This window comes from Hoplias malabaricus, chromosome 1, assembly GCF_029633855.1.
Source record: "Hoplias malabaricus isolate fHopMal1 chromosome 1, fHopMal1.hap1, whole genome shotgun sequence".
Lineage (NCBI taxonomy): Eukaryota > Metazoa > Chordata > Actinopteri > Characiformes > Erythrinidae > Hoplias > Hoplias malabaricus.
In genome coordinates, this window is record NC_089800.1 from 56,269,818 (window position 1) to 56,286,830 (window position 17,013).

At 39.1% G+C, this 17,013-nt stretch overlaps 1 protein-coding gene across 2 annotated transcripts in view; it reads right to left on the minus strand.

Annotated features, from left to right (window-relative positions):
- The window catches only part of LOC136693877 (G patch domain-containing protein 2-like), a 32,293-nt gene that overhangs the window by 4,074 nt on the left and 11,206 nt on the right, over positions 1-17,013 (minus strand). The window contains exons 4-9 of one of the 2 annotated variants that reach the window (XM_066667112.1): positions 15,401-15,577; positions 14,988-15,067; positions 14,799-14,860; positions 14,634-14,673; positions 14,460-14,551; positions 6,650-6,735 (exon numbers count right to left, since the gene is read on the minus strand). In XM_066667112.1, the coding sequence (XP_066523209.1) occupies positions 6,650-6,735; positions 14,460-14,551; positions 14,634-14,673; positions 14,799-14,860; positions 14,988-15,067; positions 15,401-15,577 (537 nt within the window). Of the gene's footprint in view, positions 1-6,649; positions 6,739-14,459; positions 14,552-14,633; positions 14,674-14,798; positions 14,861-14,987; positions 15,068-15,400; positions 15,578-17,013 lie in introns of both variants that reach the window. The other variant, XM_066667103.1, reaches the window with a different exon arrangement.

A 17,013-nucleotide genomic window follows, 5' to 3' on the forward strand; every position in this document is an offset into this window, starting at 1 on the left:
GCAAATAAAAAAATTAAAGGTGTTCTCTGACATAGTACTTGGTATTTCCATGTTGGATTTAAGTTCAGTGTGAATCTATTGTAAACTATTTTCAGTTTATTGCTTGCACGGGCTGATTTCATATTAATTAAATCCAAAACATGAGCCTATTAAAAACAGCTATAAAGTGAGTAATAAGATGACAAAGAAATCAGCAAACACTGTACATTAAAACTGTGATGTACGTTAAAACTTTAAACGAGTGGAGAGATGGAGAGAAAACAGAATTTTCATCTTGAGTCACAATGAAGTGGAACAACAATAATAAGAAAAGCTTGTACTGAACATGCTGTTTCCTGGCTATATTTTATATAGAGAATGGCCAGTTTATTATTTTTCCCAGAATTTAAGCGCTGCTCCTGCATACAACATTTATCATGCCACAAAGACTAAAATGCCTTGACCTAAAAGCTTATCAGAGATGCTGGAAGCTGCACGTTCCAAAATAAAAACATCATTTAGAGTGCGCTGTCTTTGTTGGTCGCTTCAGAAGTTTGTTCAGGTTACACAGCCATTTTGAGATGAGGTCTTGGGTTAGAAGACTCAAGAGGGAACTAAAACTGACATTGTGGCTCTGGGCTGTCTCACAGGATTAGGCAATACAGCCGTCACTGGCATGTGCTTTTGCTAGTTCCCATTATATCTGCTTGTGCCTCTTTCCAGATGACTTCCCCTCCAAACTGATCCAGTGCAGGGAGGAAGGCAGGATCATTGATTAATATTTCTGGAGGGAATGATGGCTAACCATGAGCTGTGCTCAACCCAAACAAAACCAAACACTTGAGTTATCTGAGGTTTGATACAGGGGTGCGGGTTTACATATTCAGAAAACGCTGAGCACCTGGCCATGAGAAACACTTAACCTTCAAATATTCAAGAAAAAAGGTCAAAATCCCTGTCATTTAAAATTCTTGTGGAAACTCATTGCACTCTTCTAACAGCTCTGTAGCATTCCTGTGGAGATAGAAATGCATCTGTTTACGGAAACAGAACATTTATCACATTTTGCAAACATTAGTTACATTGATCCTTATCGTTTTAATTTTATTGTAACCATAAAAATGGTGGTGTTATGATAACTTCCAGGAACAAAGAGGCCATCACACATCAACAGAAGAAGCGTTGGACTATATAAAATAATGATCTAGCTTGAATGAAAGGATTTGAATGTCTTAATGGCCCCTTGTGTTCAGGCTCTTAGAAAACAATTATTTCCCAAGCACTTCCTCCAGCCCTGCCCTTCCCCTGTTTATTAATCAGCTAATTACACATTGACAGTAATGAGGCTTCTGATTCATGCACTTAAATGAATAGGACTGAATGGCTATTTAATGATTAGCCCTTTGTGCGGCCTACTGTATATAGCAAGGCAGCATCCACTCGAGAGGATGGAGGAGGACAACAGTGACAAAATGGAAAACCACTTGATGCTGCTCAGTAGAGCAACAAAAGTTTGAATCTCTTGGCTACTATTTACAATTTTAAACGACAATATAAAAGCACCAACTACCTTGTTTCATGCACCCACAAAATATAATAATAATTCTGTGTTTTAACCCATGTTATCATAAACATCTGAAACATGTCGCTACTTACTTAAAAATCTTCAAAACACAAAATCCAATCAACTCCAAAGCTTTGTCTATAACAAACCAGAAAGGCATGTGCACCAAATGAATGACTTAAGAAGCTTTAATAAAAGCCTGAAATACCACAAGAGATCTCACTTTACGGCGTGACCAGCTTCGCAGTTTAAAAGTATGATGGTTATGATTGAGTGGCTCTCACAAACCCTTTCGCTGTGGCTAATGCTGGTATTTATCACTAGACCTGCTCAGTGTGTATCACACATTACAGGTCTTATCATGCTATGCCGTATTCATAATGGCTTTATGAATGATTGTGTGCCAACATGCAAGCCAAGTGTTCTCATGATTTCCAGTAGGCAAAAGAGGAGTCGGAGAGGGGAGGGCAGGAGAGGAGAGGAGAGGAGAGGAGGAGCAGGTGAGGACAATAGAGCACAAGAGAGAAAAAGAAGAGTAGCAGAAGAACAGAGAAAAGATGTGAGGAGAGAGGAAAGGAGCAGAAGGGAGAGGTGTGTAGATGAGGAGTGAAGAGAGGTGCTTAGCGTCTCAGTGGTGGGCTTTTGAAGGACGCAGGAGGAGAGGGGAGCGTGCAGAGTGGAGCGGGCGAGGGCGAAATAGTGCGGTGGGCTGCATTTCTGTCAGCAGAAGTGATGGCTGAGCGCTGGCGTTATTTGTCTTGCGCTGCCATATGGCCCTCGCGCCGGCATGGGCATTAATGAGAGGGGGCCGGACCGCCGGGCAAGAACACCAGGGCCTCAGACACAGGTGATCTGTCACCATGGGGGAAAAGAGAGCAAGAGAAAGAGGGACAAAAAAAAGATAGGAAGCAAAAGAAGGAGAGATGGAGATGGAAGAATGAGAGAGAAGGGTAAATGCAGGAGAAAGGTAGAGAAGGGCAGCACCGGAATGAGAGAGAGAAAGAAAGAGATGGAGAGACAACACTCTCTAATGAAAGTCCAAAAATAGAAATGAAAGCTGGCATGGCGCTTCGCATGCCAGCACAAAGGTATGCCCTTGCTGGTGGGTTGATGAGATTCAGTGATTTGAGGGTATCATGCTCTAGTGACATATGAAACCATATGTATTTTGGAATTATGTCATTGATGGAGATAGCAGAGCAAAATTAAAGGAGTAAAATAATAATAGAGTAAGTGATGAAACATGTAGTTTAGTGTAGTTTGATGTGACTGTCACATTAAAAACATTGCTTTAAAATTGTACACATTGTTAACATTGTGTAAAAGCTCATGGAAAAACTCTTTTTTCTCCTGACAATTCTTGAACCAGAGAGATCCATAAGCCAGTCATTTATTTCAGAATACCAGTCACTTTTCATTAGTCACTGGTCACTGTTATTAATTGTGCCCAATGTTTACCTCTAACTGCATTAGAGGTTACAGATGATGAATGAATGAACACATTCACATAATCAATATGAGCTACAATTTCTTGACCAGGAGAGACCATTCAATTTCTTGACCATTTAAAAATTAATATACATTATTCCTGTGTTCTTTGTATAATTATGTTTAATCATATTATGCAAAAGTGTAAATAACACTAGTAAAATTTAATTTGACTGGTTAAATTCAACAAATGAACAAAAATGAGTTTTCTCTAAATGATGTGTTTCACTTAGAAAATATGTTAAATAAACCTTTGCATATGACTGTACTGTGGCTGTAACCAAATATAAATACTGCTTTAAACAAGGCCTTTTCTTGGTGCACTGCCTTCGGTTTGGAACTTTTGGAGAGCAGAGTATTTGTATTGTTAGGTTAGTGACAGTGAGATGTGTTCTTGGCAGCCAATTTGAACCTGTAAAGTGGAGTGCTCATCCAATCCAAACAGTTTGATGAGTTCTCTCACAGCTAGCTTCAACACAATGTCTGCTAAGTGCTAAAGAGGTAAAGAGAGAAGCCTGAGCAACAGCTGGGTACAACCAGCACAATACCCACAGGAACTCTGGTAGACACCTCATCCTGTCACCCAGCAGAGCTGCTTAGCACAGAGTCGAGAATCACACTGTCACACGCTGCAAAGTGTCTTTGTAGCACTCGTCTGATTACATCTCTCTCTGGGATCCCACCGACCGCACTGCTTCCGTGCACAAACACAAATTAAAAGCAGAAAAGTGATTACCATTTAAACAATCAAACAGACGATATCTTTCCAAGCGGCACTCTCCCTGACTCTAATATAACCAGAGAGAGAGCGCTGGCCCTGTGAGACGCCAAAGTAAAGATTTATACAGAGCAGATGCAGCCACAGAAACTGACATTGGATGACACCCACTGCATGATAAATCACAACACACACACTCCAGACTCCACACTCAGGAAATAAACATGGAGTGCAGAGCAAGGGCGCATGTAAAGGAAAGGAGAAAAAAACACAACACCTGCTGAAAGCACTTCATGATCTTTGCTTTTCCGTTTCCTCAAGTATCTGTAAATACTGAAGACTTTGAAGTCTGCCTTCCAGTATCAAATAAACCCCTAAAACTCTTCACTGTTTGTTAAAATGACATATTTAGGAGTTATTTTCAGGAATATAATGCATTAAAAGTGGCTTAAATGTAATTGTAAATTTCCACCTTCATTCAGTAGATTCATAAATATACAATTATTGGCGTGTCCCATATAGACTTAACCCTATGTGCCTGCAGCTTGAGAGCCCCTCCCCCCGAGTTGACAGGATTGGTCTGTTAGGTTTATGACATAAGAAACACTGGTTTGTCATTTGAGATGGTCTTCAGAACACTGCAGCTGTAAAAAATGTAATTGCTCAGCCATGGAGCTGACTAATTTCATGCATGATGTGCCTTCCAGTGAATAAACAACACCACACTGACATGTTAACTAAGTAAAAAACTGGCTTCAAGGCTTTTGCTCAAAGTATTTTTAAAGGTTTAGATTGCAACTATCCTGAATACGTATCAGTTGCTTCTCAGTTCCTCAGGAGACTGTTTCTTTAGGCTAATGAAAGTAAATGTAATTTTTTAAAAACATTTTAAATGAAAGAGCATTTTAAACTTTTAAAACTCAATCCTACATCACATGTTGAAAAGTAAAGTTAACCCAAATCGTCTACAGGTTTTGAGGAAAAGGGTAATGAGGGATACCTAGTTCCTGCCTACCCCACCACTGGGAGTTTGAGGGGGCAAGGGTGAGACTTTTTTTTAGGTTTTATGGGAAGGAACGTGGTAGCGCAGGGAGGTGAAGGACGGAGTGGCCAGCCATTCCATCACTCAGCGCAATAAATGGATGCAATCTGTATCCCTGTACAGCATCGGCTGTTTTTAAATTCCACCTCTTTTATCCAAATGAATGATGGACTCTGGTACAGTGCACTGTGCGGCAATATTAATATACATCAGAGGCCAGCGCCCCTCACTAAATCAGAAAACTGGGGGGATTTGTTATTTAAATGACAAACAGCACACTGTGAAAGAGGCGCAGACAGAGGAGACTTTGGAGAAGAGGTGGACAAACCAATTCAGATTTCAATCCTGCAGCGCTGTGTACCAGGAGTCCAGGAACCATCAGTGTAATGAGAAAAGGCAGGCGGGCTGGCCCAAACGGACGAGGGGCTGATACCAAGCACCACTTCCAATTCCGATTCCCTCTTGTCATCCTCCCCTTTCTGGGACTGGTCACAACAAGCAAGGGCTATCCAATTACGATTGCATTGATAAATACATAAAATTAATTTTTTAAATGTTTTAAAAATTATGGAAATATGCAGTTAAGACACGCATTCTACCTAATGATTTATCTGTTCAATTCTCCTGTTTGCAAATAGCTTCTACTACACATACATGATAGAATAACAAACACATTCTTAAATCATTACAAAATGTCAGCTGCCCTTCATAGTGTGTGAAAATTTCATGATGGACAGACCAGTAAAAATGGCTTAGAAGTTGCTACATTTACATTGTAATATTACTTCAAACTCCAGTGTGTATAAACTGAAATATCAACATGGACATTAACACAGCGTCCTAGGAATTTAAAAGCTTGTACACATTTTGTTTGTGTTTTCCCCACAGTAATAATACACATGCCTTCTTACCACTGTGGAACCTAAAGAATGCCATATACATTATTTAACATCCAATCATGGTCCAGCAGGACGACAAAAACAATTCTGCAGATTTTAATTGCCTGCTTCACAGCAGAAGCACATGAATACTGTAATTTTCACTGTATATCTAACACCCTCTTAAAAATATATACACCACACATGTCCTAACATATAGCCTTGTGGCACACCAATAACAATAACCAAAAACTGCCACCATATGCCAGGATCATCTGTGTAATTCATCAGTTTAACCGGTAGAAAAACCAGACTTGCATTGAATCAGTAGAAGTCAAACATTTTACAATAAGTGACCAGTAAAATTAATCTGAATCAGGTAAGCTCTTCCTTACAGGTGTACAAATATCATTAACAGGTTTTAATCCTGTGCTTCCTTTAATAAGCAGCAGTTGTATTTTCAAAAAGAAAAAAATTAAAGGTTTATCTCAGAAAGCGCAAAATTTGAGTTTAATAAGAAGTTTTAAGACAGGGCAGTAATTATTAAAGGAACATGTAGCACCATCCTATAACAGTTAAACGCAGGAAGCCTTCCAAAATTCAACACCTCCACCAACTCCACCAACTCCACCAACTATTGATGACAAACAACCCAAAGGTTTTTAGATTATGATATAAGAAAACCCCACTCATCAGAACATTAAAAAAACATTTTACATTGTTTTAATAAATCCTAAAGGTAAAAGCAAAAGCCCTGTCACACAATAAACACTTTATCTGTGAGAAATTGAAAAGAACAGGTAAAACTTAAAATTTTCACTGAATTAATTAAGTCTTTTTTAAAAAAACAATATCCAAAAATATTAAGCATTTTATCATAGTATATAATGTGTTAGTGACTGAAATTCTGGCTCAATTTCACAATTTTTTTTTAAATACTATGCCTAATAGTATCGCAGTATAATTGCAGTATAATTTACCTGAAGCAGTGGAGGGAACAGCTGTGGTTTTCCTCCTCCTCTTGATGTCTCCTGCACATAACAGCCCCGTTTGTGCATTAGACTGTCTACTGGAGAAAAACATCAAAACATCAAATTTTATGAAACGTACACAATATCTGTCTTTGATTCTATAAATTATTTGAATAATATGAATGTTTTGAATTAACTGCCCATAGGTGATTTCAAAATGTAAAAAATGCAACATGTGTAAAAACAAATATAACATCCTCTGAGAGTTGCCTTGAACTGTATTTTTTTTTTCCTGTGAGTAAGTGAAATCATCCATTCAGAAAATACTGTAGATAGTGGGACCGAAAGGAATACGGTTTAGGGACCACAGATATCTGCAAGAAATGCAGCAGTTAAAGGCAGAAATCAGTAAGATGTAGTGTAGGAGTTTTAACAGAAATATCAGTGGAGGAAAAGGAGGTGTGGGGGCCGTGTGTCTCTGTCGCTGCTGGGTACAGATAAACAAATTACCCTGGCTGCAGACCCCCTGTGTCATATGTCAGAAGCCCCTCGCACAGGGAACCCTGATTACTGGGATGTAAAGTTAAGGTCAAGGTCCTCTCAACTGTGGAGGGGGAAGGGATTGATGCTTCAAGAGCTGATGTAAGTGTGTGTATGTGTGTACACACAACATCTGATTCGGTAAAAGGAAGAAAAACCATTCATGAAAAATACTTGGTACATTGTTACATTCTCACTGATATTTTTACACCTCCAAGGCAGAAAACATGAACAGCTGTAATTTATTATGTATCAACATTTTAAGAATGGACCAATAAACATGCTCTAAAATTATTTAGAAAAGTGTAAAATAGTGTTATATTAGGGCTGTGTGATATAGACAAAAAGGAACTCTGAAAGTGTTAAAAAAGGAACAGAACTCATCTTTAAACAAATTTGTTCATTCATTCATTCATCCCGCGCAAAGCGGGAACACACCCTGGGGGGGGGCAGTCCTTCACAGGGCGACACACACATTCATACACATGCTCACACCTAGGGACACTTTTGAGTCACAGATGCACCTATCAACTTGTGTTTTTAGACTGTGAGAGGAAACCGGAGCACCCGGAGGAAACCCACGCAGACACAGAGAGAACACACCACACTCCACACAGACAGTCACCCGGAGGAAACCCACGCAGACACAGAGAGAACACACCACACTCCTCACAGACAATCACCCGGAGGAAAGCCATGTAGACACAGGGAGAACACACCACACTCCTCACAGACAGTCACCCGGAGGAAACCCACGCAGACACAGGGAGAACACACCACACTCCTCACAGACAGTCACCCGGAGGAAACCCATGCAGACACAGGGAGAACACACCACACTCCTCACAGACAGTCACCCGGAGCGGGACTCGAACCCACAACCTCCAGGTCCCTGGAGCTGTGTGACTGCGACACTACCTGCTGCTCCACAGTGCTGTCCTATGTTCATTCATTCATGAGGCAAAATGAAAATAACGCCATATTCAAAATTAAAGCCCTTTTTGTGATAAAATAACATTCAGCATTCCACACAACCTTTTCAAAAAAGATGAATTAAATATACACAGTTAGCCAAAATATTAATATATTTCTATACTCATTTTCCATTTTATCAGCTCCACATATGTACTTCTACAGTTAAAGACTTTACTCCATATGTTACTCGTCACATTTTGTTAGCCACATTTCACCCTGTTAGCCAGGCCCACAGGACCACCTCAGAGCAGGTACTATTTGATGTGATGGTGGTGTGTTAATGTGAGTTGTGGATCAAACACAGCAAATGGATCAGACACAGCAGTGCTGCTGGAGTTTTTAAACCCCTCAGTGTCACTGCTGGACGGAGAATAGTTTCAGAAGAAACGCCAAATTATGGAGGCCAAAAGCATCCAGTGAGCAGTCAAAGTAGTCTCACAATTAATGTAGAACAACAGATGGACTACAGTCTGTAACTGTAAGACTATAAAGGATGGTTAAAGGAGCTGATAAAATGGACAGCAAGGGTAGAAACAAGGAGGTAATTTCAATATTTTGGCTGAACATTTAATTACTGAATTTTCCTTTTCTTGATGCAGGGTTGTATTGACAGCAGGCATGACTGCTTCACATGTTAGACACATCCATAAGAAAAGAGCAATCGTGTGGGCTATTTTACAGGTTTTTAGCTCAAGGCACAGTATTTGACCTGAGCCTATATACAAAGTGTAACTGGATATTTTTCTGAATGGTAAGGTGAAAACTTTTCAAGCTTATTTCTTCGAAGACACTAACACTCAGGACCCATTATCAAATTACACCATCCAGGTGCTCTGTGTGTGAGATAAATATACCTGTTCTGCCATCACAAACCTCAGTATTGCATTTATAGCAGAAATTCCTACTGCATAACATGCATTAAAGTGCATTATTGTTTTGCTCTTATAAAGTTATTGTTTCAGAGATTTTGTGTTTTACAACAATGACAATAAATACAGCAGAGGTCGTTTTGGAGTATCCAGACTTGTGTGTAAAACAAGAGCAGCAGAAACCTGATACCTGCCAGCGTGTAGGTCATTTCTGGCAGCCACATGAACCTCTCACCTCACACGTGTGTAGATAGGGCCCCGCTGCAGCCACCTTTTAACTGCCTTCGCATTCCCTGACCTCAAAAGCCATAAATCACATGATACTGGTGCACTACCTGGGGAAGGGAGGTTTGAGCGAAGTCTCTATGTTGTATAATCAATAGGTATAAAAATAAATGGCTTGACCAGTATTCTCTGCCTGCTACCCCTCTCTAATAAAATCCCCGTAATGCATATTTCATTTACTTTTATACTTATTGATTAGCTGTAGCCCAGTTAGTAAATCACGCGTCTATCGATCCCTCAATCGTAGCTCTGTCGGACAGCGTATAACCAGCCATTTGCTGCACTGATAAAGAGCTCAGCCATTGAACTCCCCACAGTAAATCTTTGCAAACTAACTTTTTAATTCCAAAATCAATGGGCGCTTAAACACCACATTATTTCACTCGCTGCTGCCCAGGCCGGTATTAAAAGTAATACCCAGATGCGCTTGTGTCTAATGCACAGGGCTATGGCCCTCCGACTCTCTCCCTCCTTCACTAGAACTCCCTGTCTGTCTGCATCTCTCTGACGCTCAGTTAGATACGGTTTCTTTATGTATTGTTTCAATTTCCGCTTTAGTATTTTCAACTTCTAAAAAAAGGTTACGGAAATAAATTTATATTAAGTCGTTAAAATATGATATAAAAATAAAATTTAAAGATGTTTCAGAGTTTTGCAGTAGGTAAACACTCCCTAATTTCCATTCCAGCAGGCATTATGAATTTTATTATGTTAATTTGCTGCAATATATTTCTAAGAATATTAGACATAAAATAATGCAATTACATACTTTTAAAAAGAAATAAAAAACTAAAAAGTGGAAAAAAACAGGAATTTACCAAATTGAAAATTTAAAAACTCAAATTCTGGGGAGGCCCCAGACCCACCGTGGCCCTGAATCAGATAAGCGGTTACAGACAATGAATGAATGAGTCATCTCAATACTTTCATCTTCAAGAGATAGCAGAAAAATTCCACTCTTGATTCCAAATCATCTACTGGACCTCTACAGTGTCCAGACCTCAGTGTCATGAATGAGAAAAGCAACAAATATCTCTTAAAAATGGAAGCTGTAATAAATTTGGACACACGAATAATAATAATAATAATAATAATAAATGGAATTTTTAAAGCGCTTTTCAGTAACCCAAAGACGCTGTTACAATCAGATGAACACAAAAAGACAATCACATCCATAACACTACATAACATACGATGATACAAAACAGGAACAAGGTTAAAAAAAAAAAAAAAAAAAAAAAAAAAAAAAAAAAAAAAGGGCTAATCAGAAACAGAGGGATTAAATGCAGCCGCAAACAGGTGTGTTTTAAGTTTGGATTTAAATAGTGATAGAGATGTTGACTGTTGAATTTCTGGAGGAAGGGAGTTCCAGAGGCGGGGGGCATGTCTGGAGAAGGCTCGATCTCCAAGACTACGCAGCTTAGAAGGGGGAATGGTGAGTAAACCGGAATAAGGAATACATTATTTTTAGTTGCTGAAACCTCTGTCTTGTTTTCTGTTTTCTGTTTGACAAGTAGATAAAATAAATAGATGAATAGTGAATAAAATAAAAGGAATAGTTTGTACTTAATGCTCTGGGTTTTATATATCACTACATTTTCTACACAATTCACAATACACAGTTTCTAAACTCTAATTTTCCACTGTTTTGACTGTCTCTGACAATGCCTTGTCACAGGTTCAGGGGATAAACATGGCTGCTCTCTCCATTTACTCTTAGACACAATAACAGTTTACAGCTACTTTTCAAGCAGGTTTCAGTAAAGTGGTTTATGGAAAAACACCTGTATAAAAATGTATAACTAAATGAATGGATTCTGCATTAACCCAGTCTAGCTGATAAACATGTCTCATGTCCTTATTAAAAGCTTTTAGTGTGAGAAAGAGCGCTTTTATTGATGGGGTAAATGTATCAGGAGGACAGGAGTTATTAAATGGTTGATAAACGTTTTTTTCTGTAAATTTCTCAAAGACAACATAGATCAATACTTAGAAAAAAACAAAACTTTGACTGACAACCAAAAACTAGAGGACAAACCAAAAAAACGTATGTTAAAAAGGTCAACTGAGTCATGAAAAGACACCTCCAACATTTAGCATTGGCTAGTCCCTTAGGCACAGCGTAAAAACACACTGACACAAGGGTCAATCATCATTCCCATGCCCACACCTCCACAGCAGATATATCAATTAAAAATAATAAATCAAAAAGGCGTGAGAGCTGCGGCTAGCTGCCGGACCTCCATCTATTTTCATTAGGCTCCAGGGCACTCCAGGTGTGAGGAGGATCTTAAGATGAATAGAGGTATTCAAATGAATCAAAAAGGATTAGGGTCCCCTGGGATTGCAATCAATGCTAGCAAATCAATAATCAATAGGCCACTCACACCAATATACTAACTGCTGACATCGAGATCTCACAATTAAAATGAAAAGCAGGAGAGAGGAGTGCTGGAGGACTATGATTTATCTGAAGCCGGCGAATGTCATTTAGAAATAAATAAAGTCGATCGAGAAAACTTGCGTGCAGCAGAAGCAGGTGGGACACGGTTATGCATTTTAACATGGCAACAGAGTGTGAGGTATTAGAGGGCGATCTGTCACCGCCTGACGCCTGCTCCCACAGGATCACAGCCATAAAAAACAATCTGTAGAGAGCTAATAACACACACTCTACTGTATATGACACAAGCACGCTGATTGGGAAAAAATATAGAAATATCCGGCTCAATTTAGATGCAATTGTCAGGGGTCAGAATACTGTATTCAGACAGTATGGGTGGTTGAAATTATGACATAACATATATATATATATAAAGTCACATTATCATTTCGTTTACGTGAATAAACATAAGACAGTATTGAACAGGATCTAACACTGGATAAAATAATAGATTTTTCTTATGAATTTTCCGTCATCAGACAAATAATCTTCAAGATCCTCCATGAAGAATTTTCCTGTATCATCAAATCTACTTTTTCATATCAGGATTTTTTTTTATACCAAAATCACAGAATTCAAATTTGTGCACTAGATATCCTCTTTGTTTTGAAATTAATAACCAACTCACAGCAAGAGTATAGGCGTACACATGGTGGGATTAGTTTACTTCCCCCCTGTTAATATGAACCATTCATAGTGGATTTAAAAATACACTATCATAGTCTTGGAAAGAAATGATTATAAATTATACCGTGGGTATTTCTTGTCATACATAATTAAACATTTCTCAGTCTTAGAACCACTCTTTCATTTCTCATATATATTTCTGTATTTCGGTTGGAAAGCTTGTCTGGTTTACACAACATAAACTTTATTGGATTCACTGCAATGTGTACTGCATTTGCAGCAAACAAACAGATCTTTCTAGAAAGTGCAGCCACTCTCACATCTGTTATATGCTGGTAATATTGTTATTCATTATAATACATCAAAATATGCTATGATATGCGCTATACCCCCTCCATCCCATAAAAATACGCCGATTGTTTTAAACATTTATTATAAGCAAAAGTCATGACAAAAATAAAAGAAATGTTGTTTCTGCCGTGGCAGGAAGAGGGACTTCCATCTCTCCGAGTTATATGCATTTCACATATGTATATGTTGAGCGTCTCATTGTTGCAACTGGGAGCTTTGCTGGAGGCCTGGGTCAGGAGGACAGACATGTCTTCCCCCCAGAGGCCGGATTTGAGCAGCTTTGGGAGCTCAACCCGACTGCCACTAAGCGACGGAACACATCAGAGGCACCATGCGCGAATCCCCTCTCTCCCTCGTTCATTTGGGAGTATGATTTATACTTTTTGAAGTAAAAGGGGTCTTGAATTCTTCTATAAAGGAATTAAGAGGCCTCCCCTGAGTACAGCATTCAAATGAGAGCATGGCAATGATACCAGGGCCTTTTAATAGATAGAAATTAGTATTCAACATGCTTCAAACTCCAATCTGAAGAAACCTTTCAGGTGGAGAAGAAAGGCAATGAGTATGAAAGAGAGCGCTAAGAAGTGCGGCCGCTTCATTGGCGTCGTGTTTCTGCCCCTCATCAAGGAAAGAGGGAGAGCTTTTTAGAGTGGCCCAGGAGAGCGGAGAGACAGAGGGAGAGGGAGAGAGTGAGGGAGAGAATTAAGAATGCACTGTAAATAGGCACCAAAGGCACAATGCAGTGAAGTCGAACATTCTTGGGGCAATTAAACTCTCAATAAGTACGCACACATCCCCGAGAGCGGCTATTTGCCTCTAAGCCTGCCTCGCCTTTGACATGCCATGACAGGCAGTCCAAATAAATTAATAAATAAACACAGAAGGACTTCCTGCTGCTATTTGAACTGTTTGACTGGGGTAGTGACATGATCTTAAAAGTTAAAATACGGAATACGGAAGATGGACATATTTTACTACACCTTAATAGAACCGAGTGCATCCTGCTGCAATGTGTCCACTTTAGGACAATGATGTAACCCTTATCTTTGCTTAAAAGTATGGTGACCATAAAGAAAACATCCAGTATATTGTCACATCAGACGCTCTGTCATGTATATCAAGCCTTACAGATCAGAAGGTCATGGTTTGAACTGCACTCCTGAGGGAGTTGTCCACCATAGTGATTTTTATACACATCAAACCACACTGACCCTGATGAAAACTTTCATGCAGGTCAAATCGGTTAACTCTCCCACCCCCACCTCCCACCCCCCTGTTGTTCTATGCACGGTTGATTTGGAGGAGTTAACTAAAAACTGCTCCATCAATATATTGAGCTTTGACAGCAAAATCTGTCCAGCGCTGTTTTCCACGCACCCAAGAGACACAAAGATCTTTTTGATATATTCTATAACCAGCTCAATCCCGCCTACAGTGAAGGGAGGTTTTTCTGAAGTGATTGGCATAAATACATTAGGGTTTCACCTTGCCACTTGCCTCAATGATAATTTAGAAGAGTGTTTAGTGGATATAAACAGAGACACAGAAAGTAAAGCTTAGTTATTTTACTGTGACAAGACAAAAGCGCTAATAAAAGTCAGTGCACTTCTTCTACTAATGACAAATAATTCTTCAAAATACATGGTTTATTGTGAAACTCTCCACAGTTTCCACAGTTTCTGTTATGACTGTTTTGAAATGTATTTTATAGTCACCGGCAAGCACTCACCTGCTTTTGCATGTGGATGATGAGTAGCGTGGATGAGAGCTCTCTGGAACCATGCCAATAGGATACATGGGCAACGGACACAGAGGCTTCAGCTGGAGACAAATTAAGTATGCAAATGTTATGAAGGCCAAAAAAAACAGACGAGTCTAATTAAATGAATTTAATAAGCCTTACCTGACTTCTGTCTCGTTTTCCAAAGGAAGGCAACCAAAACCTGAAATGATTTATTCTCTCATTTATTCCACCATTCATTAAAAAGGCACTCTCTGCTGATTAAAATGAATATTCTCATCTGATTTCAGATCAAATGTAACAAAAAGGAAAAGGGTAAACTCTTACTCTTTCTGATATGATCCCTGTGGGCAGCTCCTCATTTTGTCCACAAAATTAGGCATATTGTCCTGCACAACAAAGAGTAAATCAGTGCTCTGTGTAATGGGCCAGAATGGAACCTATTAGTTCTGTGTAAAACTGGCATGTACTACAGGTCCTATAACATGCTTAGAATATGCCAGAACAGTCTTGTACCTTGCCAGGAAACCTCCTCCTGCCTCTCCTAATGCAGTGTGCAGCTACACCTGGCAAACGGTTCACACGGGCATGATAACCTGCAATAACACAGGCATAATGCTAAAATATGAGCGAGAGAGAGAAAGAGAATAAGTTGATCCAGTTGTTGGATAATTCACTGAAAATCAATGTAAAAATGTTTTATTGTAAATCATTTTGGAGCATTTTTATTGTTCCAAAAAATGAAATTGTCAAATTCTGAAACTTCATGAAAACTGACTCTTGTGGCCTTACTGCCCAAACCAGATATCAATTGCTATCAATGATGGTTTTAATTATATTTTCATTATGCAATTACTAACAATTCCTTGTTTATTACTTTGAATGTGTTAATTATTCCACCACAGTTAGGTCAGAGAAGCTAGCTGTACCTCTTTGATTGGGGCGAGCAGGTTGGAGAAAAGTAGCTGAGTGATTCTTTTCTCTCCTGGTGTCCAGCCCAGCAGGCCTAGGGGCGGTTTCTGACTCCCTGCTGGACCGCAAGCCCTGGACACTCATCCCTGATACACACTCGCCTTCAAAGAACCAGTCACTTTGTTCATCATCCCCTGCAAAGACAAGATCAAACTCAAGCAATGAGTGTATGCTCATAATGTTGAATAAGCTACATTAAGAAAAAAAAAAGTCTGCCAACAAGATGTGAAAAATATTCCTTTCCATAATTCCTACTGTTTTGCATTGCTATTGCCACTTGTGAAGGTCCCTAGAAATCTAAATCCTTTTTTCTATTTTCGCTTACTTCATAAATGTCCTTAATTTAAATCTTCCTTACATAAGTCTGAAGGGTCAATGTGGTAAATCACATGGGATAATGTCTCACAATCAGAATCAGCCAAGATTGAAAAGATTATAATTTTTGCTCAATGTATTAAATCATCTGTATATACTGGTTTTACACACACACACACATACACACACACACACACTGTAATTCTGATGTGAGCAAAAATGCAAAAATGCTTAGGCATTATTATATATGACATATTATACAAAGCAGCCAGCACCTTTAGGATTCACATCATATATATAACAGCCGATTAACAGCACTGGGGCAATCATAATCATTTAAAGAAACTTAAACATGTCTTTAAACATAAACAGCTAAATAAATGTATATGGTAATTGCATTAGCATCAGGAAGGCTTAGCAATGCTTACATGTGGTGAATTTGTTTACAATGTATCCTTATTATTCTGAACATGATAAAGATTATTTGTCAATATTCAAGCTTAACAATTAACCAATTTTTGTTTCAGAACACAAAATGCATGTCTGCCCTGTTAATGAGTAATAGTATTATTTACATTAAAACTGTATCTAATAAAAAGTGCTAGTAATAGTATGATACACATGTTCATAAAGCGCACAGCACATGAGCTTCAGATAAAAAATTAATAATCAGTCATTTGAACAAAACAGAAATATTCAGTCTGGCGATGTTAATCAATGTTAACTTTCTGTGATTTACATCGTCTTCTTAATAACACTGATGGTATTGTTCCACCGCATTTGTGTCTCCACAGTGCAGCTGAATTAGTGAATCAGTGTTTCTGGCCAAGGAATAATTTCAAGAGACAAGAGGATCATAACTGGCAATGCAACATTTCAATTACTCATGAATGTGCCCTTTGTGTCAAATGGTGTTAAGTGAAGTGCAATCTCAGTGTGGCTTCTGGGTCAACTGAGGGCTTTCACAGCACTACCCGGAACTGCAACAGAGGGCCCCACCCCACACACACATACATACATACATACACACACACATAGGTCCCAGATGCTATGCTCTCAGTGGATCTGTCAGTCACCCACACAGCAAGGCCATGCCTCTCACAGTCAAGGTGTAGTGACAACTGTTAAATCAGAGGATGCCTAGCACCACCACGGCTAATGAGATTAGCAAAGCCTTCAGCGCTCATTAGCGCTACATGACAACCTCTCATTAGAGCCGCATGGGCACCCGGCAACTGCCACCCACACCAACCAA